Here is a 14467-nt window from a genome sequence, read left to right as displayed (position 1 = left end):
CTACTGAGATGGACATCAAAGTTCTCTCTATTCTGTTAAATGCAATAGTGTGTTCTAGGGCTAAATAGTATTGAGGTCCCTACAACAGCTGAAATATCACACATCTCTCCAATGTCATTCATATATCTCCTTACAAGCTTATGTTTTCAGATAATCTATGCCACAAGGGTGTCTGGGAGGTGGGCATACATGTTAGGATTTCCCTCTTGGGCAGGGGTCTGCAAACTTTTTCTGTAAAGGGCCAGATAGTGATATTTTAGGCTTTTTCACTCCACATGGCATCTCTGTCACACAGTTCTTTATTTTTTAAAAAACCACCCTTTAACGTATAAAAAACATTGTCTTCAAGTACTACACAAAAGCAGACCAGGGGCAGATCTGGTCCACAGATGTGTTGACTCTAGCTCTAAAGAAAGGAATACTAGAGTAGTGTAGCAGTTACCACCTCTCACACTCCTGGGTGGGGGAAGGGCACAGAGGTACCTTACGTTGATGTCAAGGAAAACCAATGAAATCACACTTGTAAAAATGGAAGGTACTGCTGGCATTTTTATGCTCTTTCTTAAACATATATACAAGGGGAAAGATTTAATTAAGGCTGAATACTGTGAGATGCTGGAGGAATCAGTAAATGGGAAAGCATAAATATGGGAAACAGTCTTGGGAAGGAACTTTCCAACAATTAAAGATGTTTAACATTATAGTCAGCATGCAGACTTGGAAACTGTGACTGGGCCCAGACAGGGAAAATGGTCATTCAGGGGAAGTATAATGGCTGTGTACCAGTGATGGAGCCCAGGACCCTCAAGTATTGGGCTGACAGATGGACTCCAGTGCCTTTAAATGCACACCATCAACAATTCTTGTAGGAAGTGAGAGACTCTGATGGGAAATTAATAGCAGAAGGCAACATTCCCTACTCATCTCTCTGATTTGCATTGGGCATTAGTACCTAATAGGTTAAATACTCTTTCAAAGCGATACCGTTAAAACAAAGCAAAGTCTGTGGTTGATAATAAGCTACATGCTAATGATCTACAAACCAAAAGACAATGTCAGCATTATGACTAATATGAATAAATATTAAAATACCCAGAATTCAAAGAAGAAGATTTTGTCCCCAACTACAGCATTAGGAACCAAAATACACCGTGTGGTGGTTACTCTAAGTGCTTTAAAGGTAATGGGGATCCCTGATCACAGTTTTTAAAAAGGCAAGATTTTGAGTCGGGTCCTTTCCTGCTGTAACCACACATGAGGTTCCTGGTGGGGCCTGGTGTGGACATTTGAACCCATCCCCGATGATGTCCCACACCTACAAAAGCTCAACGTAGCTGTCGCTCTTGGGATGGCAGAGTCCCTTGGTTTTCTCTGTCTCTGGACCCACTACGGTTTATAGGATGCTTTGCCATTTCCTCATGGAGCTGTGATTTAGAATGAAGCCAAGTCATTCGTGCCCAATGGAAAGCAGGGATGAACACCGGATTAGGGCTCATTAGTGCCTAAGAAACTCCCAAATTACTCTCTGTTTTCGGATCAGGTAGGTCAAGAAGAACCCCTTTTTAGACCAGGGCTGAACAATCCTATACGAGTGGCGGCCTGAAGCGCAGGTTCAACTGCCAGGTTGCCCTAATTTTGCAGCAAGGTTCATTTTGCAGTAAGAATGGCACCTGGCATTTTATATTAAATTTGGCCTCTCACAACTCAAAAAACAGTCTGATTAGCCACTTCTAGTCCTACCTTCCCATCCATCCACACCTTTCTATTGTGTGTATTTGTATGATAGGCTGTTCTGGGTTCCAGGCAGAACGTCTTAGAAAGAAATGCCTCTAGCGCCCCAAGGCTGGGTCTCTGGTTAAAACTAAGCACAGTCCTGAGTGGGTATCACTTACTAGTGCCAAGAGCTAAGGGGCCCTGGATAAGCTATGGGAGCCTCTGTCACCTGACATGATGACCCTAGACCAGTCATCCAGGAACCTGAAGGCTGAAAAGCAGACTCTGATTGGGCAGGTCTTGGCAAGGACCCAGGTGGCATATTCTAACAAGGTCCAGGGGCCGGTTCCTCTCTTTTCTGAGGTTGATGTATACCTGCCATAGTGTGTCGAAATTCTTCCCGCCAGGGATGGAGAGCTTCCCTGTTTTGTCCTTATCGATGCGGTAGTGCAGCACCTTCCCCTCGTGCAGCAGGCACAGGGCGTAAGACCCGTTGTCCCTGGACCTGATCCTGGAAGAGAGGAGACAGCGCATCACCATCACTCCTACCGCCTGGAAGGGAGGAGCGCCCTGGGGAGGCACCCTGCAACAGCGTCCCAACCTCGGGGACAAGGGGTCAAGGACTTTGTACCCAGGGAGGCCCAGCCCACAGCTCAGTGACACCGCAAGCTCCAGACAAGGAAATGCTATGGTCAGGGACAGGCTACAGCCAAGCCCAGCAGGCTGGGGAGCGTTGGGTGGGCGTCAGGAGAGGCCTGGGCTCTGGGGGCAAGTCCTCTGTTTGCCTGGAGCAGCAACGCTGCTCAGCGTACCAGTAAGTGGGACCCTCAGCATTCCGCAGCTGGGGAGTCTGGAGAGCCCTCTTCACTCACCTCCTCTCTTCAGTGAGGTCTGCATTTGGATCCGATTCCAGGGAGTGCAGCTCCCCTGTCTAGCCAAGGGTGGGCGTGGAGTGGGGGGGTGTCTGGTGGGCATTTTAACTAGGAACCTTCTGGACCCCAGATGGAGGGGGCTGAAAGCCCTCTTCCCTCCCTCAAGCTCGCTCTCCCCTTTGCAGGGAGGAGAGGGCGGGACCAGGACGGGTATTTAAAATGTTCCATGTGATGCAGTCAGATGACATTGCCAGGAGAGGAAAATGTCCTCCAGCGTGGGGTGGTGAGCAGCAAGCAGAGCCAGGTCTGCACTGGCTGTGCCGGGCGCCCAGGCTCTGCCTCCGGGTCCCAGTGGGTGCTCCTGGGCACCACCCCCTTCCCTTATTCAGGAAATGAGTGTTGTGAGTCTGACACCAAGCAGAGAGGCACCCGCTGTGATGCAGGGGGACCTGCCGCCCACGGGGAGGGCCTGTGGGACTTGGGGAGGGCGCAGGCCAGGTGGGGCTGCAAAGGCACGGAATGGAGGTGAAGCCCCTCCCCAGCTGAGTTCCTCAGTCATCGCCATACTCAGCCCATCTTCCCCTCTCAGCAACTCAAGCCCTTGGGATCACAAGATCTGTGAGAGGGTGAGTCACCGAGGTCCCAGTGGTCCCAGAAAGCCTCTCCGGCCTTGGCACTTTCTAAAATGAGGAAACTGAGGCCCCCAAATGTTAAGCAATGTGCCCAATGCACTGTATTTTGGGAAAAGTTCAAATATACCAAGCTGCCGTCGTATTTCCACGTTGAGGGGAAATTTCTGATGCCTCCTTTCGGTTGTACGAGGCCACATCCACAAGACGCACTTTGGAAGCTGATGTGGTCACCCTTGGCCTTGTAGGTTCACCTCAAAAAGCTAACCCAGGACTTGAGATATGAGCTGTGTCTTTGGAACCTCGTTTTAAAAGTAAGTTTAAGTCGTGCTTGGCTGTGCGTGATGAACGGGTTCCCTCCATGCACCAGCGCTCAGGACAGCTGGTGTGGGTGGCGGGAAATGCCCAGACCCGCCTCGGCCTCTAGGGGCCGCTTCTGAAACCTTCTGCTCTGTGAAAACATCCCTTCCTCCCAACCCAACCAGGTCACCGGCACCCCAAAGTGTAAGCTCCCTTTCACGGTTACATGGCCCATTAAGGCCAGTTGGTTGCTGTCAAACCAAAAAACCACCACACAGAAAAGGAAAAACATATTTTTATATGAGGGATAACTGAGTCTATTTTGTAGGGAAGCTATTTTATAATGTGGGGCTACTCACACCTGCTTTGTTTATTTTATAAGCATCCGTGGCAAACAAATAGGATAGTTTGGAGGTACAAAGAACTATACAAATTCTTAATATGAAGCAATATCAATTTACGTATACGCATATAAAAGGTGACCTTGGGATAATGGTGCTCATAGGCCATTCCAAAATACCACTCTCTTTGATTTAAAGTCCTTTGTATCTTGGACCTCAGGGTCCTGGAATCAAGTAACTGGATCTGAACTCTGGTTTTCCAGATCCATGTCCAATGCCCAACCATTCCACCTTGCCTTATGCCCTGATTGACCTTTTGCTGTTAAAACTGGGATGGAGGATCACAGAATGTCTGGGGAGATGGTTCAGTGAGTCACCTCATTAGAAATTGGGAAATGCAAATTAAGACCACAGTGGAAATACCATTACACGCCCTTCAGACTGGCAAAAATTAAAAAGACTGAAAATGCTAAATATTTCTGAGAATGAGGGCAATAGGCACCCTCGTATACTGCCTGTGGGAGCATGAATCAGTTCAATCATTTTGGAAAACAGTTTGGAATTCTCTACGGAAATTGAACCTATTTATCCCCTCTGAGTCAGCAAAACACTCCAAGATATACAAAACATGTGCATTCTGCACCTATAAAGTATGTGGGGATGCTTATAACAGCTTTATCTGCGATTATCAAAAACCGTAAGCAGCCTAAGTGTTCACTAAGTACAGAGTAAGTAGGTTGCGGGGTATTCATACCACAGAATGTCATAGAATAAAACAAACAAATGGCAGTGATACAAAGCACAGATGACTCTCACAAGTATAAAACGTATACTGTGATTCCACATGCATGAAGTTCCCAAACAGGCAAATGCGAACGTTTTTGATGTACGCCTAGGTCCTAGGTGGTGACGAGAAAGAAAAAAGCCAGGGCATGGTGGACACAAGGGTGCAGGAAGTGGTGTCCCGTAACAGGTGGGTGTGAGTGAGCGGCCTTCTGCGATGCTGCTTGTGTTTTAGTTCTTGACTCCAGTGGTGTTTGCTTTAGAATTATCCATTAAGCTGCACTTACAGAGTGACTCACTCTTCTGTGTGTTTCGTATTTTCATAAGAAAAACAGCATTAAAAGAGAGCTGATGCAAGGCAGAAATAGAGCATCTCTTGCTCTTGGGCAGTGATTTCTGCAAAGGCACACGCTTCCTTGAGGTTCCCCCTGAGAACAGGTCCCAGAGGAGTTTCTCTCCCAGAGCTCCAGCCAGGCAACCTGTTTCAGCTCCCAGGATGCCAGGGGCGACAGCTACCTGGTGAGCACAATCTAAGGACCGGGAGGCACAGGGACAGGCTGTGGACATGCAGCCTGAGCAGCCCCGAAGCAGCTGGCAGGAAACGAGGGCAGAGAAGGGAAACCCACAGGCCCAACATCTGTAGGTGGCAAAGCCCAGAGGCTTGGTGACACTAACGGCCAGTAACTGTGAGGTGTCTGCTGGCTGCAGGCAGATCCTGGGCTGGGCTATTTTTAATCTAACATATGGAAAATACTGGTTTGGAAGCTGAAGTAGCTCCTCCTCCTGGTCCCCTCCTGTTCCTCAGAAAGCCCCCCTCTGCCCTGGGACACCCGCCAGGTTTGTCACATGGACGCCCAAAGGGGAAAGAGCAAAGACTAGTCTTGCACCTTCTCTTGGGGTTGCTGGCCTCCACCCTCCAGGTCAACTATCTTCAGGCATATTCCCGGAAGCCCCAGAATACTGTATTTTTTCCCAGTGAGTCTCTTGGAACAAGCAGGCTCACGACAGATTTGTGTTTTGCTACGACAGGGTGTGGGACTTCAGCGCTCTTGAACTGCGAAGTTGTCCTAACTGGCCTTAAGACCATCTTGAGGTCCTTGGTGAGAGGGCAGGAGAGCCACCTTGCCTCTGTGGGTGGATGGTCTCAGGCTCTGCGATGAGCAGGCCTTGCACCTCACAGACACCAAGCACTTGGCCAAGCTGAGGTGGGGAGAGTGTTCGTTCTGCCAGGCACAGCCTGGGGGTGCTGAAGCCCTTTTCCACCCTCTTATGACCTCCTGGATCAGAGAAAACATGTGGTAATGATGCCCAGATACTGACAGGGAAGTGAGGACCAGGAGGTGGTGGGACCCTCAAGGTGACCTCCACCCAGCAAGGTCTGGGGACAGTGCATTGTGTCTGCTGCAGACAGAACAGGACAGCTGGGGCACATCCTAGCCCACCAGGCATTCTCACTGTCCTGTACATTTGTTTTCCCATGGGCAGAGTAGAGCGTGGCTGGCTGGAGGGGAAAGGGGGTGCCTGGGATAAGCTGTGTGCCTATGGCCGGGATGGGCTGTACAAAGAGACAGGGAGGGGCTCACTTCCAGGGCTGACGCTGTATCGGGTGGTCAGATACTGTGGCATGGGGCCCAAAGGTGGCTTCGAGACAGCAGCTGAGGAGTAAGGAAGGAGAGGATATGGGAGTGGCACGCCCAGTAGTATGCTTGCCAGTATAACGCTGAGAGCATCCCCAGACTCAGGAGAGGTATCAGCACTAATGATCCACGGAAGACAAGAGGAAATGCAACTTCTGGGTGCTTTTGCTTTGCACTATAGCAAAATTTAGGCACGTGAGCATTCCATACATGCAATGAAAGCAGGATCAATATGGAACACAGGTCTAAATATGGGGCCATGCCAAGCTATTCTTTCACACGTCTGCCTTTTAAAAAGTTTTATCAATTCCCCTCTCTCTCCCTCTGCTCTAGTTTATGAGGTGAAACTAGATCATGCTGCTTCTCCTCCAGCTTCATGGGGACCTTGATCAGACCAATGAAGTGATACTGACGTTAGTCCACAACCCCCTTTAAACTTTTCACTTCAGACAGGTCATGACACTTTATGCTGACCTGCGGCTGCAGAACCACACGTGTCGAATAAAATGGCACACTTTGATCCATGATGGCAACACCTAAGAGCGCTCACAGAACTCAGCTTTTATTGTGGCATATGAGGGTCATGCAGTCTCATTCATCTATGAATAAGGTTTTTTCTAAACCCAGAGATCACTTTTGAAATTTAAATATATAACAAAAAGTGAGTTATAACTTAAGCAGGGAAAAGTGAGTGGCAAATAAGAGCCAAAAAAAAAAAAGTGAGATTTGGCTAAGGACAAATACCAATATCAGTGCTGCAGTGGACAGGGGGAGAACAACCCGGGCCAGCAGCAAGGTGGGCACCTGAACCTGAGATTCCCCCATTAAAGCAAGGACGGTGAAGAAGAAAACCTCTTCAACTCCGGAGAACAGTGTTCCCAGCATAGAACACTCAGGAGTCCCACAGATGAATATCAATCAAATACGAGCTCAAAAAGATCACCCAAAACATAAGGAAACAGGAGTTATAAGAAAGAAGTCAGGGAGGGAAAAAGAGCAGGAGAGACAGAGATTTATACACCTAAGGACTTTCTGTATTGGAATCATCAGATACACAATATAAGCTAACTATACATGAAATATTCAAAGAGACAAAAGATGGAATCACAAAAACTAGCAAGCAATAAGATACTCTCAAAAATATAGAGGACTATTTGAGAAACAACAAAAACAAATGGAATTTCTAGAAGTTTTTTAAAAATATAACTGATGGAAAAAAAACAGTGGATGGGTTTAAAGTAGATTAGATACAGATGAGGTAAAAATTAATGAACTGGAAGACAAATCCAAGAACATTACATAGTTCAGTGCAAAGAGAAAAGGCAATAGAAACTAAGAAAGAATAGAGGATGAATTAAGAAGGTCTAAAACACGTTTAATAGGAGCCTCTGAAGGAAGAAATGATAAGAAAGAAGGATGATACTTGAAAAAAATAGATGAGTATTTTCCAGAACTGATGAAAGAATCCATGGTTGTAGGAAGCACAGATACAGGACAACCACTGGCTTAGCTTTAAACATATTACCTTGTTCATCTCTGTAACAACTCAGGTAACACAGTAGTTTCCCCTTTTTATCATTCAGTAAACTGAGGTCAGAGAGATGAATTAAGCTATCTAACTCACAGAGCTATTAAGTGGCTGTGCTTGCCTGAACTTAAGTTTCTACAAATAGAAGCGGTTTCAAGGTTAACTCTGTCTCACCCAGTCAAATAATACAGGAACATTCCCTAATGCACATATGGTTAAAGACCCTCCAATGAACTTGGAAAATCTCAAATGCTCACTATTCTTAATGTAGCTTAGGTAGGCATCCAGCATCTTGAGCAGGCTCAAATGTGGTCCTCAGACCAGCATCACTTGAGAACTTGTTAGAAATCCAAATTCCTGAGATATAACTCAGGCCTAGTGAGTTAAAAACTGGGGGGTGGGGGTGTGTGGTTTGACCCAGCAATCTGTGCTTTAACCAGCATCCAGGTGGTTTGCACACAAACAGAAGGTTGAGAATCACAGCTTACATCATCTGCGCTGGACTTTGTATCCATCCTGTGGAACCCCACTGAAGGTACTGTTTTCATTCTTCATCCTTTCTCCTAGTTTACATTTGTTCCTTGCTCATGGGGAATACAAGTGTATATTCTTACAAGCTATCTCAATGTCTCTGAAAAAATGTAGCATATTCTGAATACATTTTATCCTGGTTACCTTACACTGAGTTGTACTTGCACTGAAAAAGATTACTAATGGCTATTTCCAAAGAGAGGCATCCACCTGCCATCCAGTATACCTGATGGGGAAGGGGGAGATGGAGGGGGAGGGCATTGGTGAAAGGTATTGTTCTAATATTCAAGGATGGCCGGTATGTCACCCAGTGTCCCCAAGCCAGGTCCAACCTGGACAAGGACCACATGGTTTAGCACATTCCTGATTCTGGGTGGACACAACCCTTTCCCTTAGAAAGTCACTGTCACCAAATCTTCTAGTACCCAGTTGTGTACAGAATGGTGTATGCCCTCATTGGACCATCTGTGCATGTTGCTCATTGTTTTACCTATAGGTTCCCCTGGAAGGCCTCCTACAGGGCCCCGAACATTAGAGGAATGAATAAGTGAATGTGTGTGTGTGTGTGCGTGTGTGTGTGTGTGTGTGTGTGTGTGTGTGTACGCGTACACGTGTGTAAAGGAGGAGAGGGTGTGAGGGGCATCAGGCTATAATGGAGAAGGATGTGGTGGGGAAGGGAAGGGAAGAAAAGGGAGGAAGGGAGAAAACAATGAGAATGTCATACTCCATCTAGAAAATGGCTAATGAAGAAGGGATGACTCAAAGATTAAAGTGTTTATTTCTCCTTGAAAGGGACAGGGGAAGGAAGATCTGGGGTACCTGGATTTCAGATGCAGAGCACATAAGAGCACATCACACAGGGAACTCAATTGTTCTGCAGGGCTGGAAAGGTGGTTGACGGTGGAGGGCATGTGAAGGATAAACGGCACCACTACTTGGTACCTGCTCAGAGGCCTCTGCACTGTCTTGTTTCTCTGCATACAGGGCCCCAGGCTACCTGGGATGACTGTCACATATTAAAGAGCTGTCATGAGAAAAGCGTGGGTCGAGGAGTCCCACCCATCATAGGCAACAACCACAGGCCAGCGCAGGGTGCTGAGGCCCACCCCCAACTGCAGGGGATGTAACGCTCTACGACCTCAGGACCCGCGAAGCCCACAGGTCACAGCTCGTACACTCCCCAGCACGTGTGCCTCTCAGACCCTCGGACTCCGACTCTCCTGAGCTTCCTCTAGGCCTTTGTTCTCACCTTCCTGCCCTGCCCACACTACTCATCTATGGCATGGGCAACATTCGCTCTTGACTTCTGCAAACTACTGTCCTGGTCTAAGACCTGACTCTCTGCCATCTCTCCCCCTGCAGAACCCTCATTCCCCTCTCTTCACAATCCAGGGGACCAGCCCAGAGGTCAGGGTCTTCCTCAGGACCTCACAAGTCTCTCAGACCTGACTGCACCACTGGTTTGGCCCAGGAGACTCGATCTGGCAGCACCTCGTCCCCACCTGCTCTCCTAGGATCTCCTTCAATCCCCTCCACCTCTTAGTCCCACAGCAACGCTGCCCTGGCGTTCACCAAGCATTTCCAAAATAAGACCTGCAGCCAGCACCTCTTGCCTTCCACCATTCTCACCCAGCGGCTCTGGGCACAGCCGCCCCAGCACTCGTCCTGCTGTGGCTCTTCCTCCCTCCTGATGGAGTCCAGAACTGCCTTACTACCACCTCAACCTCAGCTCAATCTAATCGGCCAGTTTAAGGATCATTTGGCAAATATTACAGTTGGTGTGTAAATAGGATGACCCTCTGGTCTGAGACAGCCCTGCTAACTCCTGCTGTACCCCCTCCCACCATGTTATCGGCCCCCTTTCCCTCTCCCTGAGTGGACAATCCATTCCCCAGTCCACCCCTTAGGGTCAGGAGGGACTTCCTGTCTGGTTGGACAGCCTTTCCTTCACACAGCTTGTCACTCCTGCCCTGCTCCTGGGCCAGGCCACGCTCAGGTGGCAGTGTTGACCCCTAAGACTCTGCACTGACACTTCCTCCTGCCCAGGACCACTTTCTTTTCTTTCTCTACTGATCCTCTTCTCCTCACTGCTCAGAACACAGCTGAAACGTTCCTTTCCCCAGAAAAAGATTCCTACCACTGAGACCTGTTCTGAGCACTGGGGCTGCACCCGTGAAGATGGAGGCCAGTCCCTGCACTTGGGCATGCAGAACAAGTGGGACTGACGGACAACAAACAAGTGAACAGAAATAAAGATACCAACAGTGTCATTAGATGGGACGACCGTGATGGATGGAGCGGGACATGTAGTCACACGTCACACAGTTTGCAGTATGTGTTTCTGAATTTAACATCTTCCCCTAGGCTGTAAGCATGGTGCAGGCAGGGACTAAAGTCTAGTTTGTCACAGTCCTATCACAATGCCTGGCACACATCTGGTGGAATGCATTATTTTGTGGAATGAGAGGCTATTTTTGCAGCTTTTTTTTTTTTTTTTTTTTAACAGCATACTTCTAAAGTCAGAGAATAAGAACTACAGTGAAAATGGCATTGGCGACTTACTGGTTTGATGACTCCTTTGACAAATCTGAGATACTATCTTTTCTGTGCCATGTTAATTCAGCCATTTGGAGAGCTGCCATCTGTGTATTTTAAAGGTCACCTAGAACTCACTCTTGACTCTGTAAGACTTGCAAGGACTTTTAGCCAAAAACAATAAAATGTTTTCCTGGGTACTAAGCACAAAGCAAGTGACAATTCCATTGTTTTTCGTTTGCAGAACATGGAAATTTTAGAGCGTTTTTGTTCTGAGATCCCTTACATGATGACACGAAGGGACTAGTACATTACATTTCAGCAGATGTGATGTGCTCTTGGAGCAGCACTTGTGAATGTGAGCTCTGAGCTGTCCTGCACGAACCACATGGTGAGATATTTCTGAACTGGACAGTCAGAGAACCATTGACCACAGCCCGTCCCCATGGCCTCGTTTGGCCCAAGCAGGGCCCAGCAGTGTGACCACATGGCCTTAGAGTTTTGTATGATTTGTAAAAGATATTTAATCACAGCCAGAGAAGACCACTCTTTCTTCCACTCCAACTTCCTTTTCCAGAGTTGACAATGATCCTAAAAATGGACATGCATTACTCAGAATGAGGTGTGAACCTAGAGGAAGGACTGAGTTTTCTTTTTTCAAAATGAAGAAAATACTACCAAATTATTGTCAAATGAAGAGGTAAACACTATACTGTCAAAAGATGTAGAAAATAAAAGGTGCTATAGACATGTGTCAGGAACTTAAGTAAAAATAAAAATATTACTTTTTCTAAATTTTGTATGTTTAAGGTATTGATAAGTTTTTTAAAAATTGTAAATCATTGTGATTTTTTTCTCACTCTAAAATATACTGTATTGTGTACCTAATTTTGTGTTCTTTCTTAAAGAGGGTCTCCAAATTATATATGCTTTGGACCCCACCAATTCTGGATCCTTCCTTTGGGGGAGAGGATACAACATTTTCGGAAAGTAAGCTTTGTTTCTCTTTCCTAACAAATCTATTTTGTAGTCACGCCTGAGCTGTGGCTAATTTCTCAAAATGGCAAACTGTGCTGTCATATGAGGCCTCAGAGAGCTGAGGGGACTCATCCCCAACACAGCGTGTCCACTCTGCCTCTGTCCCTGATGTCACAAATGAGGCAGAGCTCCAGCCCTGACCCACAGGACCTGGGCTGAGGGTCCCTCTCTGGTGTTCCCATCTGGCCAGCCAGAGCCCAGACACAGGCAGGTGCCTTAGTCAGAATACCACAGGCTGAGGGGCTTTAACAACAGACGTTTCTTTCTCTCAGTTCTGGAGGCTGGAAGTCTTGGATCACGATGCTGGTGAAAGCCTGTTCCCTGGCATGTAGACAGCAGCCATCTGGCTGTATGCTCACGTACGTGGCCTTGCCTCTCTGGTGCAGGCAGAGTCCAGCCTCCTCCTTTTCACAGATAATCTCATCATGGGGCCCCATCTTCATGGCTTCGTCTAAACCTAATCATCTCTCAAAGGCCCCACCTCCACATCTGTTACACTGGGGGTTGGGGCTTCAACATACAAATCTGTGGGGACACAAACATTCAGCCCATCATAGCAGATGATGAAAAGCCACCTCTAGAAATGCCACAGATGAGTGCAAGGGAGGGTCTGTAGGCCACACTGTCCATCTCCTCTGTAAAGAGCCTTTATTCTCCAAGGACAGTACAAAGTCCCTGACAGCCACTCTTCACAAAGTCACTCCTGAACAGTCCCAGCCAAGCTGTGTGTACAGGAGACAAGAGCGGGGAGCGGGCATTCTGAGTGATGTGCCCTGGCACCACGCCTTGCATGGGGAGAACGGTGGAGCCAGAGACAGTGGACGCCCTGGACGTGGCTTTTGCTTCTGCTTCCTCTCAGCTCAGACATGCCAGGGACACCACATTCCAGCTCTCATCTCCTACTTGCCTGACAGCCTTGGGCAAGCTCCTCTGTGCCTAAGTCCTTGTCTGAAAATCAAGGGATTTAGACCATTAGCAGTGAGGTCCCTTCTGGCTCAGGGGTTCTGCTACCGCAAATGGATTTCATACCATAGTTCAAGAGGAAAGAAAACATGTACAGTGTGGCCGGTGAGCATGCTCACTTCTGCACCTCTACACTGGCTCTTTTCTTTTCTTTTTTTTTTTTTTGCCGTACGTGGGCCTCTCACTGTCGTGGCCTCTCCTGTTGCAAAGCACAGGCTCCGGATGCGCAGGCTCAGCGGCCATGGCTCACGGGCCCAGCTGCTCTGCGGCATGTGGGATCTTCCCGGACCGGTGCATGAATCCGTGTCCCCTGCATTGGCAGGCGGACTCTCAAGCACTGCGCCACCAGGGAAGCTCTGCACTGGCTCTTTTCTACACGCAGCCAGACAGGTCCCATTGAACTTCAGTTGGATCTGCCCTAACACCTTCCCGAAGCTGGACAGACTGGTTTGCCCAAAGCAAAGTCCTCCCAATGCCCGAGAGCCCTCAGTAAACTGGCCCCCATCCTCCATTTCTCCCCCTCTCACTCTGCACCAGCCACAGTGGCCTCGTGGTGGCCTGGCCCTCCTAGCACACTCCTGGCCTCTGGGCACCCACACATGCTGTTCCCTCACCAGGATGGCTCCCAGCTGCTTTCAGGTCTCTGCTCAAATGTCTCCTTCACAGTCAGGCCCTTCCTTGCCATCCAGCATAAAACAGAACCCCCAACCACAACATGCTCTAGTCCCTTCCTTAAATGCTCCGATGCGCTGTGCAACTCTTGTTCAATCATTCAGTGTCTACTTCTGCCAGTGACATGTGGGCCCCACGAGGCAGACACCTCCGTTTCCAATGACCAGGATGGAGCTGGTTTCCAGTGCCTCACGCAACTGTGGACACCAATAAATGCTGGTCCACAGATGGACGAGTCAGTTTAAATGATGGGAACGTAGGCAGGAGACACATTCTTTAGGGAAACCTGGATGAGGCCGGAGATAGACCCAGTTGGAAGGACCCCACAACTGTGGGGCTGTCCCAGGGTGGGTGCTCCCTGCAACACCCCCTTGTCTAAGTGGGGAGCAGGCGGTCTCCCTGAATGCAGCTCTTCCCCGGCGAGAGTCTGAGCACAGGCTTCTGAACCGGTGAGAAGGCAGAGGCCTTGCTGTTTGGATAACCCAACTTGGGGCTGACTTAACGTACCAAGATGCCATGTATGCAGTCCCATGACAGGTGTGTTGGAAATTATTCCTAAGAAGTTGGTAAAAGGTCAAACCTCAGGGGAAAATGAGCTGATAGGTGCCACACTGAGGGCAAAAAATATCCCTCTGTCCCATGATTTCTGCCAGTGGCCATTACTGCATCCACTAAGCCATCATCCCAGTCATGCAGTGTGCCAGCCTGGGCTGCTCTGGACTTGTTTTTAGGATCTTTTATTTTTTTTTAAGAGTATTGTGTTTAAGATCATTTCTTAAATAATAGGGATTATGGGAAAGTCTGAGGAAAATTCTTTACATAGATGGATACTCAGAGAAAACAGTTCAATTCTAGGAAAAGTTTACAGTGCCAGCTGGGTGTGACTCCACATCCTTGGTCATGGGGCTACACTGCTGTGTAAGTG

General features: G+C 48.2%; 1 protein-coding gene across 2 annotated transcripts in view; it reads right to left on the bottom strand.

Moving 5' to 3' along the window:
- The window catches only part of SYK (spleen associated tyrosine kinase), a 95096-nt gene that overhangs the window by 35685 nt on the left and 44944 nt on the right, over positions 1 to 14467 (bottom strand). For both annotated transcript variants that reach the window (XM_082841984.1, XM_082841985.1), the window contains exon 4: positions 2089 to 2224. In XM_082841984.1, coding sequence (XP_082698110.1) covers positions 2089 to 2224 — 136 coding nt within the window. The remainder of the gene's footprint in view (positions 1 to 2088; positions 2225 to 14467) is intronic.

Source organism: Leucopleurus acutus, assembly GCF_964270905.1.
Source record: "Leucopleurus acutus genome assembly, chromosome: 7".
Taxonomy (NCBI): domain Eukaryota; kingdom Metazoa; phylum Chordata; class Mammalia; order Artiodactyla; family Delphinidae; genus Leucopleurus; species Leucopleurus acutus.
This window is presented reverse-complemented; position numbering and strand designations above follow the sequence as displayed.